Source organism: Globicephala melas, chromosome 9 (genome assembly GCF_963455315.2).
Source record: "Globicephala melas chromosome 9, mGloMel1.2, whole genome shotgun sequence".
In the NCBI taxonomy this organism is placed as follows: Eukaryota; Metazoa; Chordata; class Mammalia; order Artiodactyla; family Delphinidae; genus Globicephala; species Globicephala melas.
Window position 1 is genome coordinate 24,526,738 of NC_083322.1, and position 25,475 is coordinate 24,552,212.

General features: G+C 40.3%; 2 protein-coding genes across 6 annotated transcripts in view; both read left to right on the plus strand.

Moving 5' to 3' along the window:
- Positions 1-25,475, plus strand: part of GRM8 (glutamate metabotropic receptor 8) — a 794,344-nt gene that overhangs the window by 255,616 nt on the left and 513,253 nt on the right. The window lies entirely within an intron of this gene.
- LOC115851625 (translation machinery-associated protein 7-like) lies at positions 8,227-8,753 on the plus strand. The gene has a single exon (XM_060305378.1). It carries the CDS (start codon positions 8,505-8,507, stop codon positions 8,697-8,699), a length of 195 nt encoding a protein of 64 aa, XP_060161361.1. The 5' UTR covers positions 8,227-8,504; the 3' UTR covers positions 8,700-8,753.

Below are 25,475 nucleotides of genomic sequence, written 5' to 3' on the forward strand. Positions count from 1 at the left end.
TTTGGTGGTGGCCTGCAGAACTCAGCTCTTGCAGAGAGTGCATCCTGAGTGGGTGAGGAGCAGGGGTGGAGCAATGCCTTTCTGAAATGCTGCTAGAGGCCAGTAAACCAACAATGCAAAGGAATTGAATGTGATAGGTTTGCCAGGCAGGAATCTTGGGGCAAGTAGGGATGCACGATTAGGTGAAATGCCAAAGGAAAAGTGTGAGAGATCTGTTAGAGCATGTCTGTGAGGACTAAGTTCCTAGCAGGAGCCCAGTGATGTCAAGAAGGGCTCACAATGCTGGACTCTTGAAACTGTAGCTCTGAAAATGCTGGACTATAAAATTTTTTTTCAAGATTTAAATTTGGAATAAGAAATAATGAAAAACTAGGCTCTCTAATTAGAGAGGATGGTATTATAGGATAGATTATGGAGAAAAGGAAGAAAACTCAATCTTAATTTTCTTCTATTTCATCCTTTCCAGCAGAACAAATAATCTTCAAATTGGAAAAGGGCAGGACAAGTAGTATAAATAATATGACCGGGCTTCCCTAGCGGCACAGTGGTTGGGAGTCTGCCTGCCGTTGCAGGGGACACGGGTTCGTGCCCCGGTCCGGGAAGATCCCACATGCTGCGAAGTGGCTGGGCCCGTGAGCCATGGCCACTGAGCCTGTGCGTCTGGAGTCTGTGCTCCGCAATGGGAGAGGCCACAACAGTGAGAGGCCCGCATACCGCAAAAAAAAAAAAAAAAAAAAAGAAAAGAAATAAAAATATGACCAACTAGTTAATTCCTGCTATGCACTGAATTATATCCCTCCAAGATCCATAGGTTGAAACCCTAACTCTTAGTGTAATGGTATTTGGAGGAGGGGTCTTTGGGGGATAATTAGGTTTAGATGAGGTCATGAGGGTGGGGCCCTCATGATGGGATTAGTGCCCTTATAAGAAGAGATGCCAGAGAGCTTGCTCTGCTTCTATCTCTTTCTGCCATGTGAGGACACATGCTATTTGTAAGCTAGGAAGAGAGTCCTCACCAGAACCCAACTGTGCTGGCACCGTGATCTGGGGCTTCCAGCCTCCAGAACTGGGAAAAAAATAAATTTCTGTTGTTTAAGCTACCCAGGCTGTGGTATTTTGTCATGGCAGTCTGAGATGATACAATTTCTAAAAGAGATGAGGAGGTAATAGAAGAAAATCTAGGCATTGTCAGTGCTCTGGGCTCAGACATAGGACTTCCCCAATACTAAAGGAATGTGAAGATTTGACACTGGAAATGGGGGGGCAGGTTGGGGATGTTTTGCAGGCATTTATGGAGCTTAAGAGGAGCCTGAAGATGGAAAGGTAGCCAGATTTTCAAAAATGATATAAAGAATTTTGAAAAATTAGAACAACCATATCGATGTTAATCAGGATAATCTGATAATTTATAAAATAATTCACTAGTTGTTTTTATGAGGAAAGGAAGCAAACTATCTATATATCATACTAACATAAACATACCTTCAAGAATAAGGTGATCTTATCTATAGATCATGGGACTGTTGTAGATGTCATATTTTTATTTCTCCAGAGTATTCTTTTTTATAAATTTATTTTATTTATTTATTTTTGGCTATGTTGGGTTTTTGTTGCTGTGCGTGGGCTTTCTCTAGTTGAGGCGAGTGGGGGCTACTCTTCGTTGCGGTGCATGGGCTTATTGTGGTGGCTTCTCTTGTTGTGGAGCACAGGCTCTAGGCGCGTGGGCTTCAGTAGTTGTGGCTCGCAGGCTCAGTAGTTGTGGCGCACGAGCTCTGCGCCACAGTTGCTCTGCGGCATGTGGACCTGGACCAGGGCTCGAACCCATGTCCCCTGCATTGGCAGGCAGATTCTTAACCACTGCACCACCAAGGAAGCCCTCCAGAGTATTTCTTAAAAGCTCTAGAGTTTTATAAAAACAAAGGTGGTGGCAGGGATTAGAATGTGGGCTGCAAGAGGGCAACATTAGGCAGATTTAGGTGGATTTGCAGTTGGGTGAGCGGCCATATGCAGAAAGTGCCAGTCCAAATGGATGTCCCTAGAACACCCCAAGGCTCTGATTTGGTTCCATTCTCTGCAGGTCACTGAAAACAATTGTCTAAGTGAAGACATTGCAAATGTGTTTGTCATATTGCAGGTAATAACAACTTGAATACGTCAGTAGGATATCAAGATTAAAAACAAACCTCCGGAGACTGGAACAAAAGGGCAAAAACAAAAGGGAGAAATGTTACAGAGCTAAATGTAAGATTCAACATTTACATGTGAAAAAGTCACTTAAGCCAGTGTAGGAGAGGAAGGTGTGACATTTGTCCATCCATAGAAAGGAATCTGAGGTCTGTTGACCATACATTTAACGTGAGCCAACTATGTAGATCCTCTGCTGAAAAAATTAACCCCACACAGCAAATACCCAAATCCTAATGCAAGTGCAGCTGCGTTAACAGAAAAGGAGGGTCCAACTCTGAGGAAGTGCTAGTCCGACTGCTTATCACTGGTAGAGCACTTCTTAAACACGCTATTAGTGCTTCAAAGAAAGGCAACCAAGATGGTCAGTGCAGGTCTGGAAACCATGGGGCATGAGAACCCTGGAGAAGAAAAGGAGTCAGGGTCATCATCTCTATCTGGGAACATTTGAAAGGGATGCTATGAAGAAAAAAAAGGGGTTATTCTGTTGTTGTATTGGGCAGAGATACATAAAATGGATAAACATTCTCTTGATTTCAAACCACTAGGGCTCCTCAGTATGTAATGGGCTTCATTATGATGTAACTTCTTGTTTTAGAAGCGTTCAAAACAGGATTCACTTAACAAATCTTTAATGAGCACCTACTAAGTATCCAATGCTTTTCTGGGTGCTGAGGGTAGACCGAGATGGTGGAGAGTAACAAAGGAGCGAGTTGAGACCGACAGAGAGTAAAGCATTACATGGCAGTGGTATTTTCCCCCTTAGTCCTGGAATTGGAGCTTCAGCTCAAAGCTGAGGACCTGAAGAACTCAGTGCGACTCTGTGTTCAAGGTGCTGCTAGCCCCTGGAACAGCCCTCCTGCAGTGCTTCTGAGAGGCACCAAATAAGAACGAGCTTTACCACTACACCCACTCTCACCAGCCAATGTAAGGAGGCTGAAAGTGGTAGGAGTCAGCATTTTGGCGATGCCTACTCAGAGCTTGGCTATTCCCTTCCCTCCCTGTGACAGAGAGGTAGGAGGGCCTTTCCCTTGCTTGGAGCTAGGTGAGTAGGGCTTAGAGTGAACCGACCCTGGGGCTGTCTCCAGAATGGTGGAGTAGCATCTCATTCCCTGGTAGAATCTGTAGGTCTTTTTTGATGCTGTCTCTGGAGTAGAGCAGGAGAATTTTTGGAGAATATTCGTGGAGCCTAGCAGTGAGGCTGCATCCCTGACTTCTCTCTAAAGAGAGTAAGAAGTGAGTATTTGATCTGTACCCTTGAAGATGAAAGGACATGTGTCTAAAGGCAGAGCCCAGAGGTCCACTGGAAGAATCCAGGACAGGGGAGCGTGGTGTGGCTGGGGAGAGGGGGCAGTGTTTACGCCATGCTGGTTAGTGGCAGCTGATAAGATGGGGAGCACGAAGCCTCCAGTAGTTAGGTTGGCTCCACTTGCAGTATTTGGGGAGTAGCTGGGTACAGGAACTGCACCAAGTCTTGGGGCTCTTAACTTGGGAAAAGGCAAAGGTACCGTGGCTGCTCTCCTGGAAAGGTAGGGGGAAGAGTGTTTCCCTCAGAAAACCCCACTTCTCATCTCAGCAGATTCATTAGAACCATCCTGAATCACAGTAAGACAGAGAAAACCTTTACCACCAATGCATGTCCAGGCACATAAAAAGTTCTCTTCAATGATAGTGGCGGAGGCTGTGTCTGTGTGTCTCTATGAGAACTCTCTGCACTTTCGGCTCAATTTTGCTGTAGACCTAAAACTTCTCTGAAAATTAAAGTCTATTAAAAAAATGATAGCTTATCTGACAGGAGGCTCCGTCTCTCAGAGTTGTCGAGGATTGATATGATTTTAATTGCTGAGTGAAAGCAGCTATAGCCGTTTCTACTGAGAGCAATCCTAGCTCCTCTATTTTTCAGAATTACAGAGGTTTGGCTAAACAGAGATAATAGAGTTTGCTCCTGGGCAGCTATCTTGTGGACTGTCTTTGGAAAGGATATTGACTGCCACTGAGCTGTACATGACTTGCAAGAGAAAAAAGAGGTAAATGTTGAAGGTACAGGAGACTCAGAGAAATGTTTACATGTATGCCCGCCGCAGCCCTGGGGAACATACCAAACGCTTAACACATGGTTGCTCATGTGAATGAATGAACAGATGGACCGGTGAACTAAAGAGGACTCTTATTTTATTATTATTATTATTATTGGCTGCACTGCACGGCATGTGGGACCTTAGCTCCCTGACCAGGGATCGAACCTGCATCCCCTGCATTGGAAGGTAGAGTCTTAACCACTGGACCACCAGGGAAGTCCCTAAAGAGGAGGCAGCTCTTGATCCCTGAAGTAACACATAGTGGAACTAAAAACTCATGCTCTGGTGGGGAGGAGGATGGGGGAAAATGCTGTCATACTCCAAAAGTCAAACAAAATAGGAGAGAGAAAGAGAGAGAGACTAGCTTCCTTCTCCTGGGTGTGGTGGGTGAGACTGAGGTTCTCTGAGAGTCCAGTGTCTGGGAGCAGAAGAGTGAGGGAACTGAAAGAAAGAAAAGTGTGTAAACATAGTGGATTTCACTCCAGTCTCTCCCATAAGACCCTATGGTCTAGCCTGTGATGGGGGCAGGGAAGAGAGTAGCTTTGAATTAACTTTGAGATGAGTAGTATTTGCAAATGAAGAGGCTCAAGTCTTAAAGACCAAAGTGAGACAGCTCTCAACCACGGGTGGCTGAGAAGCTATGGATTTGGGCCAAGATGCCATACAGGACCGATTTCTTCTCGAGAAAGGGGGATTGACATGGCACTGTTAGGGACACTCTTTCGTATTTATATCCCAGTAAGTGGAGATTTCTCCAGAAATTGGTTACATAAAAAAAGAGTCATAAGGAGAAGTGAAGGAAATACAATTGAATGGGTACTAGAGCCAGACGGGGGTGGGGGCAGTGGGATGGCAGGACTGAGATGCTTTTCTAGGCATGGGGTGGGGGGCATAGCCCTGAGGATGTAGGCTTTGAGCTGAAGAGTTTGTGGGAAGAGATAACAGGTAGTGAGCTTTGTAGGCAAAGGCAACAGCAGGTGCTAAGGCCCTGAGGTGGGAACAGGCTTGGACAAGGCAAGGGACAGAAAAAAGGACAGTTTGACTGGAAGTGGGGAAGACATGGCATGAGACAAGGTCATGGATTAGTTCCTGGGAGGCGTCATGCCCACAGGACAAAGTTGGGTTTTATTCTCCGTGTGAAGTTAAGTTTTTGGAGGGTTCATTCAGGAGAGGGATGTGGTCTGATGTATGTGAGATGACGTGAGTGCTGTGTGGAGAATAGGGAGAATGAGGGCAGGAGTGGAAGCAGGGAGACCAATTCAACAGCAACTCTCTCCATTTTCTCAGTTGAAAGAGACAAAAAAGTATTAAATCTCAGTTGTTGGGGTCATCAGTAATGATGATTAGAGAAAAGATCAAGGAAACACTGGAAACTCCTGCTGGCCAATGCTGGATAGGTCACTTTCTTTCTCTTTCAGTTCAATAGCACTTGTAAAATAATTGCTATTAAAATATTAACAGCTGCCATGTATTGAGCGCTTACTCTGTGCCACCCTGTGCTAGGCATGTTAATTACTCTTACGTTATTTAATCCTCACAAGAATATGCACCAGAAATGCTGTAGAAGAAATGGCAGCTGTTAATAACCAAATATAAGACTTGACAAGCTATCAGCTTAGTCAAGCAAACGTTCAGCCATGCAGTGATTTAAAACCAATTCCATATTTGACTAAATTCCATCTTTGTAAACAACTACTTTATTTACAGACTTTCGTATCAAAAGGAGCACTTGACATATTCTTCTCTAGTTGCAGAGATATTTTGAAGTCACAGGCATTGTCAGGAATACATCTCAGAAAAATTACCAAATCATTTTCTAAAATGCCCTTCAGATGTTATGGGTTTTAATAGGCTGAAATGTTATGGTATAGAGAAAAAACACGCTGGGACCCACTCTTTATGGAGGACCTTGCTTCAATAAGCAAACAAGATTCCGTGGAGCTGTGCAAACGTTGAATGAGGGATGACCACGGATTTAAATTGGAAATTTTTTGTCAGCCAAGGAGAGTTTTTTGGTCTGTCTCCATGAAATCAATTTTACAGGTTTTACTTGATGAAATGATCAAAGCCTTTTGCTTCTGAGCAAACATTCCTTCGAAATGTAAAATTAATAGTTTAAAACTTAAAGGAGAAATAATCATGGTTTTAGATTTCAGAAGATGACCAGTTATTGTGAATATTTGGAAAGAGAAATTTCTGATTTAAAAACACGTTTCCAGGCTTAGAAATTAACTTATCTTTTTTCTGTATAGGTAGAAAGTATTCTCAGTGTTTGTCCCCTTTGCACATACTATGCCATTCTCCAAACAGCATGAGGGTTGTTGGCACAAACTGATAATGAAGACTTAAAAATATGTTTTGCAGGCTTCCCTGGTGGCGCAGTGGTTGAGAGTCTGCCTGCCAGTGCAGGGGACACGGGTTTGTGCCCTGGTCCGGGAAGATCCCACATGCCGCCGAGCGGCTGGGCCCGTGAGCGATGGCCGGTGAGCCTGCGCGTCTGGAGCCTGTGCTCCGCAACGGGAGAGGCCACAATAGTGAGAGACCCGCGTACCGCAAAAAAAAAAAAAAAAAAGAAAAAAAAATATATATGTTTTGCCATAATAAGAAACTATAAATAATTCATAAACATTTATTTTTTATTCTAAATAAAGAAAAAATTCACGATGAAAGCAGAGAAAGCCTGTTATGAAGAAAATAGTTTGTAAAACCAAAGTAAGGCTGAAACATAAAAGAAGTATTCCTTCTGAGTATTAGAAAAAAATATCCTTTAAGTGAAATTGTACAACTACTCAAATGGTTGCACATGCAAAAATAAGGGCACAGGTGGGTTTCTAGAAATCAGTTAATATTTTTATATCTAATACATTATGTTATTGCCATGAATTGAGTGCCTACCTCATGGCAGGTTTTTTGCAAGGCACTTAAAAACATGTTTTCATATTATAGATATTATTATTCCCGTTTTATAGATGGGGAAACTGAGGCTTAGAGAAATTAAGTGGGAGAGTTAGGTTTTGAACTCAGGTCACTATACTACACTGCCTTTTAGGTGTTATAAAAAGCTGTAAAATTTAGGTGTTGGTGAAATAAAAATGTATAGAAAGGTGTAATATTCTTGCAATAAAATCAGTGGGATTTTATTGACTAGTAAAAATGCCTCGGTCGCTAATGTCTTTTTTCCTGGTTCACATGCTGCTTCCCAAGAAGAAATGATCTTGGAAACTGATTTTGATCTATTCTTGCTTGCCTTTTTGCCAGTGACCAAATCCTTTGCTCTCCCCTGACCCCAGGACTCCCCTCCCCCCCAGCCTCTTCCTCTCTCTTTCCCATGCCAAAGGTGGGTGAGGGTGCTTTGGGTTGGGTAAAGAGTCATTATAGTATTTTTTTTCATTTTTGTATTTTATATTAGAAAGTGTCATTTGCAGTAGAAACTGTATTCTATACTTTAAATATATTTTTTAACATCTCTTTTGGAATATAATTGCTTTACAGTGGTGTGTTAGTTTCTGCTTTATAACAAAGTGAATCAGCTATACTTTAAATATTTTTTAATGAATTAGAGTTTGGACTAATCCCCCAAACATCTAGAAGATCCTTATAGGTTACAGTGGAACTATACTTGAAGAACTACTCCTTCAAAGATTACTTAGAAATCAGATATTTCCCATACAGTGATCTATGCATCCATAATAAAATTTCTGTTGGAAAAAGAAAAGAAAAAACATCAATGCAGAGTAGGATAATAAGTGGTATTATTCTAAGAAGATCCAAACACAGTTTTAACTATTAATTACTATCATGTTTGGACTGTAAGCCAGCTAGTTCCTAGACAGAAAAGTTAGAACTCGTAAGTGCAATTTTAAGCTTGTTGCCAATTATTAATTGCCCAAAACATAGGACTTAGGTTTGGAGGACAAACTTTTATCAGATTGAACTCAATTATAAGCTGGAATAGAAGGAAACAACAAAATCTTCCAAAAGCAGGGGAGAGAAAAATGGTCCATATCTTTTCATTATATTTTGCAGTATTTGTTCTAATCTGAATCTAGTCTTGTACTTCCTACCTTAAAAAAATATGGTGGGATTTAGTCCATCAAACTTAATAACTAGACATTATTAACTGTGGGGCTAAATTCGTCTATTTTCTAAAAATGTTTTTGTGTGAATAGCCGACGTCTCTGTGTTAAAATACCATGACAGCCGCATCCGGTGGCAGGGTCTGGGGAAGGGGCGGCAGGTGCCATGTCGGGCCGCAAAGGTGGCAAGAAGAAGCCCCTGAAGCAGCCCAAGAAGCATGCCAAGGAGATGGACGAGGAAGATAAGACATTCAAGCAGAAACAGAAGGAGGAGCAAAAGAAACTTCAGGAGCTAAAAGCGAAGGCCGCTGGGAAAGGCCCCCTGGCCACAGGAGGAATTAAGAAATCTGGCAAAAACTAAGCTGTTCCTTGTGCCTGAGGCAATGATGATCCTTAGTTCCATTCCTGTTTAAACATCTGGGCTAAACATCTGGATTCCCTGCCATAACATCTGTTGCCACCTATAGCTAGAATGAAATGTTGTCTTGGAACCTATTGTACATTTAAGAATAAACTTTTGTAAAAAAAAAAAAAAAAACATGACAGGTAATAGATTTTCTAGAAAAATTATAAGATAGATGTTGCCTTTTTCGAAACAAAGTCTACTTTGGGATATTTAATTTAGGTATAATTTCACAGGGTTACCGCTTTGATTTATTGATTGAACTGTCCAAGCAACCGGATTGCTTCACTTGTTTCTTTTACACCACCTACAGCTATAGTGACTAAATTGACTCATATGCAGTTGACCTGCTGGACGTTAGTATCACTTAGTTGCTACCTTTATTAGCAGAAAAAGAAAAATTACCAAAGAAAGAAAATAATTTAAGAGTTTAGGTTTGGCTTATTATATTTCTTAGAAGTTCATTTCTTTGAAGAAAAACATTTCCCTCTGCTGTAGCTCTCTGGCTTGAGGTCCTTAAAGAAGCAGTTGGTGAGGTATGGGAGCCCTGAGCCTGGAGCTGAGGGCAGGGTTTTGTTGAAACCTGGCCATGGCACCCTAAGAGACTTCAGTCACTCAAAGACACTTCAGTCTCTTTGTCTCTCTTGGTCTCTGTCTCTGTGTCTCTTCTTTAAATAATAACTGCTGTATTTACAATACTTGTGAATGTGAGTGTAAGTGGCTTTCTCCTGTAGCAGCCTTTGAAAAATGTGAAGATATTATTCCTCGTAAGCATTTAGAACTAGAGTTGAAAGACAAGAAAGTGTTGGCAATTGTACATCACACAATTGCTTATCTCTTTTCAATAATGTTCAGCACAGTGTACATTCCCTGAGGAAGCTCTGTGGAATTGCCCTTTCTTCCACTTAGAAAGAAAGCTTTAATTCCTTTCCTGTATCTACTCTGAATGGTAATTGGACATTGAGATTCTTATTTCATGATTTATCATGATGATTAGGGCAACAGAGAAATAATACAAATTTGGCCACTCTAACATAAAATAAAATGAAACATCCTCTGAATAATTATAGGGTGACAATAATGATTCTCCTCTCCCCCCCTCACTCCTCTCAACGTTCCTGTCAGAGAACGAATGAGGCAATGCATTTGTATTAACAAACAAATGAATTGACATTTTTGAGACTGGCCAAGGAAACGTTATCACTCATATTTCCTGCAAGAAAAAGAAATTAATTCTCAGTATCCATAAATATTGCTACTGTTTTTATCACTAGGGTCCTGCTTATAAATGTTTTGTTCTCACTGTCCCTTGCTTGCCAGACTGCCCTTAAAGGAGTGAAGTAGTCAGAGAGATGACTCATCGGGGAGGTGATGGAGACAGGGAGAACTGAGAGGCTCTCTGCTTTCCTTGAGGAGATATTTGCTTTATCTCTGGACTGGTCCAAGGTGAGGGAGACAGACAGCTGTGGGGCAGACAGCTGTGGATGTAAGGGTCACAGGGTGATGGGAGCAAACATATTCATCAGGAAGCATCTTCCATTCTTAACCCTTTCTGCTCAGGGCTGTACCCAGGCATATCCACCACCCCACCTCTATAGGACAAGGAGGCATATGTACGATTTGGCCGTTACGTAATACTCAGTCTTTCAAAAATGGAAACGGTCCTTAAAATATTCTTTTTATGGTCTGCATGATATTCCAAAAACGGGTGCAAGTGATTTTTACCACCCTCTGTATGTGGATAATTTTTGCTTCAGAATTTAAGGTTCTGTATGTTGTATCTTTGCTTCAGAATTTAAGTAGAAACCTTCATGTTATGCTTAATTAGGTTGGGATCTGTTCTGTAGGAACGGATTTTACTAGCTTAATGAAAATTCTTCAAATGCAGTGCAGTATAGGAATGGGCAAAAGAGAAAGGAGATAATATTTGCAGAGGGCTTATAGTCGTGTAGACCTTTGTGTGGACTGTTTGTTTTTAAAGGATCTCATTTAATATTCACAAAATGTAGGTATTCAGGAAACCAAAACTCAGATAGATTCGGTAACGTGCTTCAGGTAAAACAGCATGTTCTAGAGATAGGATTGAAATCCTAAGGGTTTGGGCTTCAAAGCTGCATCAGATTGGGCACACTTTACAGTAAAATTTGTGCTACAGTGAACAACATTGTAGAATGTGCCAGCATAATGATTCTTGATCAGGCTGGCCAGAGCTGACTTTACAATACCCTTCAAAGTGGGAGCGTCATGACAAATCAATGTGTCTAATTAGGGAAAGGAAAGTGTGGGAAACCTATTTATGCTTTAATAACTAAAACAGCACTGGTCTCTCGCCAAATTGACATACATTTTTGGAATCAGAGACTCTAAGATACTCCTTAAATGCTACTTATGATAAATAATGCCATTTAAATGTCCACCACCTGCTACAGCACATGGCTGAGTTCTCAGAACATTTTCATTTCTTCCTTAGATAGTCTTGATTAATGTACAATGATGGAGAAAGTTTTTTTTTTTTTGGAAAATGTTATGGGGGGCTTCCCTGGTGGCGCAGTGGTTGAGAGTCTGCCTGCTAATGCCGGGGACGCGGGTTCAAACCCTGGTCTGGGAAGATCCCACATGCCGCGGAGCGACTGGGCCCGTGAGCCACAACTGCTGAGCCTGCGCGTCTGGAGCCTGTGCTCCGCAACAGGAGAGGCCGTGATAGTGAGAGGCCTGCGCACCGCGATGAAGAGTGGCCCCCGCTTGCCGCAACTAGAGAAAGCCCTTGCACAGAAACGAAGACCCAACACAGCAAAAACAATTAATTAATTAATTAATTAACTCCTACCCACAGCATTTAAAAAAAAAAATGTTATGATGTGACAACTAGATGTCTTTTTTTTTTTGCGGTACGCGGGCCTCTCACTGTTGTGGCCTCTCCCGTTGCTGAGCACAGTCTCCGGACGCGCAGGCTCAGCGGCCATGGCTCACGGGCCCAGCCGCTCCGCGGCACGTGGGATCTTCCCGGACGGGGGCACGAACCCGTGTCCCCTGCATCGGCAGGCGGACTCTCAACCACTGCGCCACCAGGGAAGCCCAGATGTCTTTAAATATACCAGTTTTCTGTATAAGCTAAACAGTTTCCAGGGGATAACTTTTACAGTTCCAAAGCATTATCCTGAATAAGGTAGTATTTATGTTATTGAAGAGCTTGATTATCCCATGTATTTGTGGCACTAACAATGTCTGTGTTGTAAAATGGGACTGGGAATAGTTTTTGATTCCTATTTCTGTCCGGGTCATCATCTCTACTTTGATCACCTTTAAGAAGATAACGCCCCTACTTTGATCGCTTTTAACAAGATAACACCCTTTCCCACCCCACTACAACCCTGGGTCAATTAGGAATTATATTTGACTGCAGGTCACAGAAAGTGGTCTACCTTGGCTTACCCAAATAAGAGTTAGCTTTTCTCACATAACAAAAAGCCCATAGGTAGAGAGTCTGGAATTGGTCCAGTGGTTCCAGGATACCCTCAAAATTCCAGCCACCCTTTATGTTCCAGTGTTCTGTCATCCTTAGTATGAAACTTACAATTGCTTCACATTGCACGATGGCTGCTTCACTTCCAGACTCATGGTGTCATTCAAGGTAGGAAAAAGAAAACCAGGTGTCACTCAGGAAGGGCCTGTGTTGCTCTTGCAAAAGCAAAACTTTCTGGAAATCCCCAGCAGCATTCTGCTTATGTCTTACTGCTCAGAACTGTCATGAAGTCAACCGTCAAGGCAGTCTGGAGAAATGAGTATTTTAGCTGGGCTCACTGTCACCCTAAAGAACTTAGGGTTCTATTAGTAAGGCAGAACTGGCGAGTAGTTTTGGGGTAAGACAGCTGTGTCCATGCTAACCCCAACACCAACGCCAGCCCTGAACTGTCCCAAGTGGCTTTGGGATTAGAGTAGAAAGTGCAGAGGAAAGAAGAAAAGGAGGCTTCTTCAAGGTCGCCAGTGGCCTCTTTATAGCTATGCACTGTGTGTTTTACTCTTCTCTTCCTTAGTGTTGGGGTATCTTTGCTCACTCTGTCTTTGGTGATCACTTTCTCTCTCTCTCTTTTTCTAATTACTCATTTGCCAGGTAATGTCATTTCCTTAGAGTAATCATCCCTGACACTTCAGAAAGATTAGACAGCTCCCTTTTATATATGCCCCCAGCACCTGGACCTGTTTTTTTTTTCCTTCTTTTTGGAACACTTATCACAATTATACTTACTTATGGGAGCTGGGGTACAGATTTTTTATTTGTTCAATGTCTTGCTTTCTTTTCCACCAGACTGTAAACTCCCCCTAGGCTATATTCTCCCTCCCGTCTGTGTCTAGCACAGTGCCTATGACAGAGTAGACCCTCAATAAATATTTGTTGAATGAATTAACAATGAATGAATAAATTTCAAGGCTCTTCTCTCACCTGCTGTTCGTTCTTTTCTTTAGGCATCATTTTTTGTCCTCTTCTTCCATTCTAACTTTAAACATTCTCTAAGTGCTCTCATACATATTTATCCATTCATTTATATTTCTTTTTTTTTTTTCTGTCCATGTCTCTCTCTCTAGATTATTCTTCCTGTCTCTCAGATAGGTATTATCTTTACTCAAACTCTATATGTCCACACCAATTCTCTTACTCAGGTATCTGTATCCCACTTCCAGTTGCCTGCTACTTTTTAACCAGAATGCCTTTCCATTGCCCTACACCCAACAAGTTTCAAATGACCTTCATCAGACACACATCTCAATTTTCTAGTCTCAAAGTGATGACACCTTCTTCTAGTTACTTGAGCTTGAAAACTTTGTGTCGTTTGTGGGATCATTTATTTATATCATTAAGTTGCATTTTCCTTGGCAAATAGCTCTAGCTGTTCTCTATTCTTGTTGCTGCCACCCCAGTACACAGTGTGCAGGGTTTGTGGGTACTGGTACGTGTGAGGTGGCAAGATGAAAGGTGACGGGGTCAACTGACCAAATGCTCCCAATCAAGAATGAGGCAGAGCTGAGGCTTTTGCCAGTTTATGTTGCAGTATACTCTTTTTTTTTTTTTTTTTTTTGCGTTACGCGGGCCTCTCACTGCTGTGACCTCTCCCGTTGCGGAGCACAGGCTCCAGACGCGCAGGCTCAGCGGCCATGGCTCACGGGCCCAGCCGCTCCGCGGCATGTGGGATCCTCCCAGACCGGGGCACGAACCCACGTCCCCTGCATCGGCAGGCGGACTCTCAACCACTGCGCCACCAGGGAAGCCCTGCAGTATACTCCTTTAAACACCAGTTCTGGTGCTCATGACTCGTGGCACAATCAACTTGATAACCTGGGATTACTGTGCAGTAAAATTTGAGAGGACTTAGCTACTTAAAATGGGGGGGGACATTTTATGATGGTAGGTATGGATGACTTTTGCAGTATTTATAAAAAGATCACAAAATGGTATTAAAAACTGCAGAAGTATAGTAGCAGTAGTAAAGCATTTTGTAAAGACATTAGATATTCCCACTCAATTTCATGATGCAGAAATTAGTGGAAATTTATTAACATTAATAGGTATGAAATTTAGAAAAGTTAGCACAGTTGATTCACAGATTATCCCATTAATCAAGATGGCCATTTTTCTTTTACAGGAAGATAGTAAATCATATGGATATATTGTATGAATAAATGAATACAGCAGTGTATCTATGAGGCCAGAATGATTGATTTAATAGTGACAAATTTTGATACTTTCTGTTTAGCATTTGCAGTCTAAAACTCTATTAGTTGTTGAAAAAACCCCTAGTGTTTGAAAAAACTATAGGCAAGCAAAGTTACATTTTAACACGAAACTTTTCAAACCATTTTGTGAAAGGATAATTTCTGCATCGCTTTAGGTCGATTGGCCATGCAGTATGCAGGAATTTAGTGAGCACTTCCACATTACCCTGGTTGTTTCCTACAGAGAATGTAAGGTTATTTAGGATTCTTTGTTTGAGAAGGAGGAAAGTTTATGATATAGTTCATTTTTTAGTTCATGGCTTTTGTCAGATTGAAATTCATCTCTGCACCATGTTGTTCTTTAGGATATGTTCTTTTGATAGGTAGATGTTTAGGTATATAGGGCACAGAGGCAAAGCAACACAGCTGCTATCAATAACAGGCTCACATCACTCTTAATTTCCCTGATTTTATACCTTTTCCCTTGCTTTATCATTCAAGTATTCATTTGATCGTGGGGATTACATACAGAGAAATGTGTCATAGACAGGATCTATGAAGCAATGTTTTCCTTTCCAATTTATTTCAGCTAATTCTGGTCCCTTTAATGTATCTAGCATTGGGATGTAGGAATTAAGGCATGTTTAGATTTCTGCCATAGTCTTTTTCCCACAGGAAGAGTAATGCTGGAAAAGGAGACCAGAGATCTATATTCTATTCCCCTTTATTGGTGGATATATTTCATTTATTGCTTTTAGAGATTCTTCTCCTCTGGACATTTTCATGGTTTTCTCCCAATAGGATAGAATAAATATTATTTGGGTTTTCATCCATCATAATAATAAAAAGCTACTGTCATAAGGAGAAACTTGAGGCTTTAGAGCTGGTGCAGCGTTAAGTCAAAAATCTAAGCTTGCGGGCTTCCCTGGTGGCGCGGCGGTTGAGAGTCCGCCTGCCGATGCAGGGGACACGGGTTCGTGCCCCGGTCCGGGAAGATCCCGCATGCCGCGGAGCAGCTGGGCCTGTGAGCCATGGCCGCTGAGCCTGCGCGTCCGGAGCGTGTGCTCCGCAACGGGAGAGGCCACAACAGTGAGAGGCCCACGTACCGCAAAAAAAAAAAAAAAAAAAAAAAAAAAATCTAAGCTTGTTTTTAATGATAAAAGCAGTGAGTAAAAGGCATGCAAGAGCTACAAAAAAAAAAAAAAAAAAAAAAATGTGCCTAATCTTTTTCTTTGGATTTCACCTTCATGGATGTCTTAAAACAAGTGGTTATAATTCAGTTCATCAATTTGACTAACATGATTCAAATTGGTTGTCATTATTCAGTGATAAAACTGAGTAAGTTCTTCCTTTTTTAGCTGCTTGGGCTGGTGTGTTTTTATATATCCAACTAACCTCAGTACTGTGGTATATGTCACTATAAGAAAATAGGAAAATCAGCTCTATCAAAAAGGTACAGTAACGACCAATATTGGAGCTAGTAAGTTCTGTTTATATGGAACTTTTTCTTTCTCTACCATTTTTGTGGAGGTAGAAGATCCTGTGGTTATTAGAGTGGATAGTGGCCAACGTCGTGTTTTCATTGTAATATGACATGAACCAGAGCTAGAAGCGGTCAAAGTTCAAATCATGTCTGTTGTTGAATGGCCTGTATCTTATGGTTGGAAGGCAGTAGGTGAGTAAAGAAAACGGTTTTGAAACCATAGGAACCTTTTGTAGGTTACCTGCCTAGTATCCACCTTCCTCCTTCCTTTTTCCCACCTAGACCACTAATTTCCCAAACATTCCAGTTCTAGCCAATCAACATTTTGTAACCCTCTGGCATAGAAATTGGTCTCAGGATGATCATGTGACCTGATAGGAGGAGACAGGTGTTGGAGAGTCAGAAGGACTCTTCTCTCTTCCTTGGGTCTCTCTCTCTCTCTCTCTCCCCTTCCTTCCCTCCCATGTCAGATGTGCAGGAAGTATTAAGCAGCTTTCTTGCTACTGATCAACAAACTTTCAGTCACAAGAAGGCCAGTTGTAAGGTGAAGCTGACACCTTAAGTGGTAGAAAGAAAGCCTTCTCGATGATTTAAAACCATCTCATTTAAAAACTGGTGGTAACACTAATTTAAATGCCTATTATTTATTTTTTATTTAAAATTTTTCTCATCCAAATTTTGAATGTGATGCTTTTAAAATCAATAATAACAGCATCTATCAGCTATTGAGTTCTTACCATGTGCTAAGCATTGTACCAGATACTTTATGTGCCTTAGTTCATTTAACCTGCAAAACCACATTATGAGGTAAAAACTACCATCTCCAAGTACAGATGCGGAAGCCGAGGCACCAGAAGTTTAAGTTGCTGGCACAAGGCACACAACTAGTAAGTGGTAGAGTCAGAATTTTTGTCCCAAAGGCCATGCTTCTACCCTACAAAACCATCCATAGCCAGACCTTGAATTTGGAGAAGACTATTCTCAAGGTCATTCAGGTCTTTAATCGTGAATAGCCTAAAAACAGCCCTTTGAGGTCAATTTTGCAGATTTCTGAGGCCTTAGAGGAATTAATGTCTTGGTCATGGTTGCATAATAAATGGGACGAAAAAGGCAGTGGTGATGTGGTAGGAAATAATCTGGCTCTTTGAACACAATTCATCCACTGTGTGAGGTCGGTGGGCTTGGTTTCTGCTCTGTCTTCCCAGTATCCCTAGGCATCCTGCTTTTCCATCTTTGACCTTGTCATCATCAATTACTGTGTTCTGAGAGCCCAGATGTTGCCTTGTCGGATTGGAGCCTCACTCCACTCTGTGAGGAATGATCCTTTACGTTTCTGTAGCGGCCTGTAACTCACCAAGGTCTTCTCATCTGTGATCTCACTTGACCCTTTCAACCACCCTAGGAGATGGACTGTTATACTCATTTCCTTTACATCTTAGGTGCTTAGATACCACTTTGCTTTCAGTTAATTTGCATTTATTAATATGTTGCCTTAGAAGTGATTTTTACTTCTGTCTTACAAATGTTGCTGAACTTGCAGCTAAACTATAAGCTCCATGAGAGAAGAATTGATTATGAGTTTGGTGTGCTTGACTTTCCTTCAGCAATGCCTCCTGTTGGTACAGAGTGTTTTCTCAGGGAAAAAAAAAAAGATAACTCATTAATATCCAGCACTGACTTTCCAGAGCTGATTGTCAAATATTCAGAAATTTTGTTAGCTGGTTATTAAATTGGTAGTTTGAAATCTGTGGTGGGATTATTTTATAGCAGGAAAATTGGCAAAGGCTACGTAGCAAGGCTACCCTCCATCTACTCCCACCGTCAGAGAGCCAGTTTACAAGGACATCGTTGTTTACAAACTTTCCTTTGGTCCACAGACAACTGCTCTTCTTTATCCTTTGTAAATTAGCTAATGGCCATGACCCAAATGTCTTCACCGGGGAGAAGGTAGAGATGAGAACACTGAGTCAGTCTCCATGTCTTTGCTGTCCTGAGGCTCTGAGCAGAAGATGACAGTTTCTGTTCACTGTAGAAAGCAACTACAGAAAACCGTCAGAGAAAACTTGATCAGGAAGCCCGGAAATGGCATTACCAGGAGTCTGCCTCCTTTCCTGTTCCATCTGTGTCTCTTTCCATCCATTCTTGATTGAACCAGTAAGCTGGTCAAGCTATGCTTGGAGGGATCTCAGAGCCTGTAAGAGGATGGTTTGGGTTGCCGGTAAAAGAACTCCTGATTAAAGTGGTATAAACCACAGGAATCATTATTGTTTACTTAATAGAAAGCCTGGAAATAAGAGGCCCAGAGTTAGTTCACTGTCCTATCAATGGCCTCAATGATTCCAGGCTGTTTCTTTTTCCCTCTCTGTCACCCTCAGTGTGTGAGTAAGTGGTAGTTCCCCTTCTGGCTGTAAGAAGGCATCAGTAGTTCTAAACAGCAGGAAGTTAATTCACCCCCCAAACCCTCAAGGATATCCTGGATTTGTGATAGGAAACCCTTGTTTGTCTCTCTCTCTCTCTCTCTTTTTGGCCGTGCTGCATGGCATGTGGGATTTTAGTTTCCCGACCAGGGATTGAACCCATGCCTCCTGCAATGGAAGCATGGAGCCCTAATGCCAGGGAATTCCTGTTTTTTTTTTTTTTTTTCCTGAAGGAAAGACATTCTCTAACCTTAAATAGAGGGTTTAAGGAATAAAAGGGAAATGGTGCATCTTAACGAATACTAAAAAAAGCCCTTTATGGTAAAAATAATTTTGAGGTATTCATTTCCAATTAGCAGGATTCTCCAGTGATTCTATGTGATGAGAAGTTAATTAAGGAAACCAGCAACCCAAGACCATCATAGAAGCTGTAGGAAGAACTAAAGGAAAAATATCGCAAGAAGAAAAAGCAAAAGCGTTCATTGTAGCATCTGAGGCAGTAAAATGCTATTTAAGTGGAATTGAAGACCCAAATGGCTGCAGTTATGGAATATTGCAAAATTTTTCACATTAAGGAAAAAATAACAATATTTTTACTTTTGTAGGAAGCAAAATTAAATGAAGCTGCCACAGGAGATAGGATATCTGAAATCATAGGAATTAGTGAGCACCCCTGTCCTGAGGGGCTTGTTCTTTGTTTCCCATTGCTAACACAGTACCTGAGATACCATGTGAGTGTTGACTGAGAAGAAAGGACAGGAAATGATTCAGATAATAGAATTGTGCTACGGGGGATGGGGGGTGTGTGGGATTGGCCATGGAGGAAGGAGCCCAGGCACGTTATCAGAGCCGAAGTGGACAGGCTTCAGATGGAGTTGAGGGTTACTAGTGTTTGGACCGGTGTTTCCCTCATTTGCTGCAGCGGGAACAGAACTGGCCCCAGAAGCTGGTGAAATGACTGCCAGGGGCCGAGACCTGCAGAGCTGGATCACTGCGCCCTCATTCCCTTGTAGGACCACCTTTCTGGCTCAATCTCTTTGACACCAAATATTACCTCTCCTTCCATACTATTGGGTGAAATTAAGTAATGAAATGGTTAAAGTGGATTCACAGGTGACTGATATTTGTATTGAATGGCTTGATTAGTTGTTTTATAATCCTTTTGGGGAAAGTTGGGCAGTTGATACAGATGTAAGGCTGTATTATCCACAGTATTCATGCCAGTTACATCATCAGCTTAAAATGCATTGGGAAGGCATCCCATGCCATGATGGTACAGAAAATACTGTCACACAGAATGCAGGGTATGAAGAAAGTCTTGTAATCTTTCTTTAACATTTTTCTGTTTTAAAATAGTGAAGTGTGAGTACATATGGTACAGAACTTTTTTTGGAAATCTGCCTTTAGTGCATCAGAAATGAAAATGTCCTTTAAGCCTTAAACATCAAAATCCATTTTCATATTAAAAAACTATCACCCTTCCTTAGAACCCAGTAGATTTGTTTTTTTCCTGTAGGAGAAATCCTCACAGGCTTCAGACACAGAGTAAAGGGGAAGAAAAGAATATAAGTTCAAGTAGTATAATAAATATATTGCAACATCACAACTCCATTCATCCTAAGTGAGATGTATAAATCTAGTAAAATTGGAAGCATCATGTTTGTGAAGGATAGCAGCTTCCTTCCACCAATTTTAATTTATATAATTAAGCCTCAAATCACATGTGGGTTTTCATAATAAATGCATATTTTCAAGTTAGTACTGTGACTTTATTTTACTATTTTTTTTTAAATTTTACTAAATTTTGAGTCTTTTCCTTTCTGGGGCAGCATCACCTCTTTCACAAAGAATGTGTGAAAGGCCAAGTCTGCAGTATTTTATAAACATTGCTGTGGTCGTGCTGTTTTGTATTCCATGAATTTGCTATTGAGTTTCATAGAATCTGACACTCAAAGGAAATGTCTCTTAAATATTACCTCTGGCTGAATAATACATTGACTTTTTTTAAAAAAGGCAATATGTGGGGCTTCCCTGGTGGCGCAGTGGTTGAGAGTCCGCCTGCCGAGGCAGGGGACACGGGTTCGTGCCCCGGTCCGGGAAGATCCCACATGCCGCGGAGCGGCTGGGCCCGTGAGCCATGGCCGCTGAGCCTGCGCGTCCGGAGCCTGTGCTCTGCAATGGGAGAGGCCACAACAGTGAGAGGCCCGCGTACCGCAAAAAAAAAAAAAAAAAGGCAATATGTGAGAAAATGAAATAGTATCTAGGACAATAAGTAAAATTCAAGGACGGTAATAAGTAATGATGAATGAGATGCTAATCTCCTTGAGTTCAGGATCCTCCTCATCTTCCTCCTCCTCTGCATTTTCCTTGTTCTCTTCCTTTAATTACATCCTATACAGCAAGTGACTTTGAAACTCATAATGACTCAAAAAAATAGCTTTTGAATAATGAGTGGACACATAAATCTTTTTATCCTTCCCTAAATCTGGCTTGCCATGTCGGAGGTAATGAGTGATTGATAAGCAGTTGTTTTGTTTAAGATGTTTTATTTTTTTTTGATGTGGACCATTTTTAAAGTCTTTATTAAATTTGTTACAATACTGCTTCTGTTTCATGTTTTAGTTTTTGGCCCTGAGGCATGTGGGATATCTTAGCTCCCTGACCAGGGATCGAACCTGCACCCCCTGTGTTGGAAGGCAAAGTCTTAACCACTGGACTACCAGGGAAGTCCCGATAAGCATTTGTTGAATGAGGTTTTTGAAGTACAAACTTTTTTTCTCTAAGGCGTGCAGTCTTACAACTTTTGAGCTTGTACTGTACTGAAGAAGCAGCTATTAAAATGTTGTTGGATAAAGGTTTCAATGGGCCCACTTTAATAGAGGAGTCATTTCGAATTAACACAATGGTTTACAAATAAATACTGGGAAAGAGATTGAAATTAATTTGTTCACCCAAGTAGATGGTTTTCTTCTTATAGTTTTGTTCATAATTTTTTAATGTATTTGCTTTTACGTATATTTACTTCCTAACATCTAACCATTTTTACCACTTCCATGATTTTTAGACATACTTTCTTACCACCTGTACAGTTATTACTCCACATTTTCCTTAAATTGATTCACTTTGCAATCTAAATTTATTTAAAGAGAAAACTTTATATTAGTACTGTGAATAGAAAACCAGTATCCTCTCCTGAAAACAGAAGGCATCTATAAAAATAAATATAATGTGATGAAAATGGCGTTATTAAATTTTAGCCAGCTTCTGTTGGGAGAAAGACTGAGCCTGATTTAAATGTTTGAGGTTGTCGAACGTTAGAGAAGAGTAAAAGACATACAAACGCCAAACTGAGCCTTTTTTTCTGGCCATGTTATAAGGGTTGAAAAAGAATCCAGAGAAGAATAACTTATCTCTACACTGAGTCAAATATAAACTTCAACCAAGAAAAAAAATCTAGATTTTTTTTTTATGGTTCCAAATTAGTGGGGCTGTAATTTGTGAAATTTTAGGGCCCTATAGTTTTTGTGATAAAGTAAAACGTTCTCTTTATCTTAAACTTTGTTTAAAACGTTTGATTTAACACATACAAAATTAAGAATATAATTTAGAGTGAAGCTTCCGTTTTCCTTCCGTGAATTTATTTCCTGCCCTATGGGTCATATAAGCAATGTTTGGGTGTTCTATGAAGGTACCATATGCTGAGTCGGGTTTATACTTTTTATACCATTAATGTTTCATAGGGAATGTCATTCTAGATAGTGTTCATGAAATTACGATACATGCATGTGTAAACTTTATTAATACTTTAGTGTCTCACGGAACTAACTTAGCAGAGAATAGGTCTACTTGTTCAAAATTCGAAATTAATGTAGTCATAGATAATGAGTTTTAGTATGTAAGTTTTGAAATACTTCATTCTTTAGCGATTGCTTTGGGCTGGTTATCTCAACATTGATAAAGATCATTTCAGGTCATAACTGACACACAATCAGATTGACCCTCTTGATTGAAAGAATTGATTTTCTAACAAGTAAAGTAATAGTCTATCAATTCAGTCAAACCCCTGGTGGTTGGTCACTTTAATCAAAGTCAGAGTGATTTTGTGCAGAGATGGGAAAGAAAACTTGTAAGTTCCGCATCATTGGTTTCCCCTGTCAATTCAGGAAAAGCTATGTGGCTCAAAACTCAGCCTGGCAAATTTAAATAAGGAAGAAGGCAAATGAAAGACAGGCTTTAGAAATTTCAGCCATGATGATGACATGTGTTATGTAATACTTTCTAATGAGAGTTTCAGAAGTGATCTATCCCAGTGTTATAGGTAGAAATACACTTGAAACACTGAAAAATCAAAGCAGTTGATCTTTAACTGCTTTTTCTGGATGAGCAATGGATATGTTCTTTATTTATGCCACATAAAAGGCAACTTAAAAATATATGGAAAACACTCTTCATGACAAATGCTTGATGCTTTATAATAGCTGGGAACAGAGGCTGTTTTTAAAGTGGCCTTGAAATTTTTGAATATTGTTTTTGTAACTACTAATTGATTTTAAGATAATATTTAAATTAAATCAAGCAGAAATGCTTTTACAAACAAAAACAAGGTTTAGTAAATGTTTTACTTTTAATAGTCAATCTGAACAAACACTGAGAGATTAGATTTCAACATAAAACATAAATAGTTTTAAATAATTTAGAGAACAGCACATACTTTTCACAAATGCATCACAGATAATTTAGTACCTATGTCCTGAAGCATGAGGAAGAATTTTAATAGTGCTGTATTTATAAAGATGAATTTGCTTTAAAGTGTGGATGGTTGAAATTTTGGCCTGTTTTTCTTCTCCTTTCACATTTTTTTGGTCCAAGCTTTTCTAAGATTTTCTAGAAGAATCCTCCTTTGAATCAGTCAGATGCAAGGTGGAGCGAGATGAAGGTTACAGTTAAAATCCTTCCTATGTATCATGTTAATGTTAAAAGGTTATAGTCAGTCTTAGCTAGATATTTGGGCCCACATGAGGAATTCCAAACAGAAGCCATTTACTCTTTGTTGCATACAATCGAGTACATCTTTAAAACCTCTGCCTAAAAATCAAAAATGGAGATGACTGGTAGGGACCATAACTCTTAGATTGACTTTCTTTCTTTTCTTGTCTTTCTTTGCTTCATTGTCTTTATAATTTCAGGTCAAATCCAAAGAAACAATTAATCCTGACAAGGAGTGTGGGTGATCTTCAAAAACTGAGTGATTCCTATAAATTAAAAAAAAATCGACATAGTGACTCCTTCAGGTATAAATACAACATTTTATGGCAATGTAGGAGCCTGGCAATGCTCTGAACATTCTTTGTTAAATCTGCAGAAGCTACTAGGAGTTAAGGACTTTAGCTTTGTTATAATGAATTCTCCGTTGGGGCATCTTTGACTTCTGAGTCCTATAATCTTGTTGAAGTTGCTTAAGCAATAGCTATGTGTATGGATTTATGTTAAGGAGGTACTTGATAACAAGTTTTTTAAGACAGAGTTTCATTTGGCATCTTTATAAAAGCCATGAAAAAGCTTTTCTTAACTATGATTATAAGAAAATTATCTTGGCCTTGAGCTTTCTAAGAATGCAAGAAATTATTCTCCTTTATTAAGATGTTAATTCTTACCATATCACCCTACGGTTGTCTGAAAGAATTCACTAGTGATAAAACATGGCTAGAAGTCAAAAGTTAATAGTAAAATTAATGAAAAAAGTTATTAATATAAAGTAAAGCAGAGTGATGGGAAGAATCAAGGATTCTTCCCTAAGGGGTAAAATGTTTTCTTACGGGAGGATTAACGTATTTTAAGAAATAGAGCATATAATGGTATTAGAAACTCTTATATTTTTACCACCTGTATTGAGATAAAATCTCTCCTATAGTCATGAGTGATCAATATATTCTCTATTTTTTAAAAAGTGTAAGTAGAAATTAAACAAAAATGCAACCCATTCTCATAAGTGAAAACAACTGCTGTATCTACCATACAAACCACAATTTGTATTAATTTCATGTACCAATAGTTCTGAGATTATCTGGGGGAAAATGATGATCCTGGAAAGAAGAGAATGAAGAGTTTGCAGCTCTCCATCTTTGCTAGAGGGAGGAGTTGGAATTATTTCTCTCTGAGATAGAATTTTAGGGAAAGATGGGATTTACTTTATACCAAGGATCCCAGTGTCTCCCCTACTCTAGGTGACACCCTTAGGCTGGCTGAATACCATGAAGGTCTCTTAATAAGAAAGAAGGAAAGACTCGTCACTGGTGAGGCATCTCCACAATAAATTTGATTCCAGAGCTTCTTAAAGAACTAAGGTTATTGTATTAGTCAGCGTACTTCAGAGACACAGACAAATGGACTTTATCCATGTCTGTCTGTCTGTCTATCTATCTATTTATCTATCTATCTATCTATCTAACTATCCATCTTGTAACAAGATATTTGTTTAGAGGAATTGGCTCACAGGATGGTTATAGAGGCTGAGAAATCCCAGGATCTGCAGTCTGAGGGCCTGAGAAACATGAAAGTCCATGGTGTGAGTTCCAGCTCGAGTCTGAGGTCCTGAACACCAGGAAAGCTGATGGTGTAAGTCAGCCTGGGTTTGAAGACAGGAGGAGACCCATGTCCCAGCTCAAGATTATCAGGCAGAGAGAGTGAATTCTCTTACTCAGACTTTTGTTCTCTTCAGGCCTTCAACACATCGGATGTGGCCCACCCACGTGGGGGTGGGCAATCTGCTTTACTTAGTCTGTCAATTCAGATGTTAATCTCACTCAGAAATACCTGCATAGTCACACCCAGAATAATGTTCAATTAAATATCTGGACTCCCTATAACCTATTTAGCTTGACACATATAATTAACCATCACAGTTATGCTTTAACACTTATTTAAAATTTTCATGAAGATTTTTAGCACCTAGAAGTCACTGGAAGTCTCCATCAAAGGGAGAAATGGGGAGGCTGAAATGACAGGGCATAAAAGCAGCTACGTTTGGGGCACTGCTACGTTTGGGGCACTGCTACATCTTTCCATGACGTGACTGAAATATGCCTGTTCTCATGGCAGAGAAGCTCTAAAGGTAACAGGGGCCCT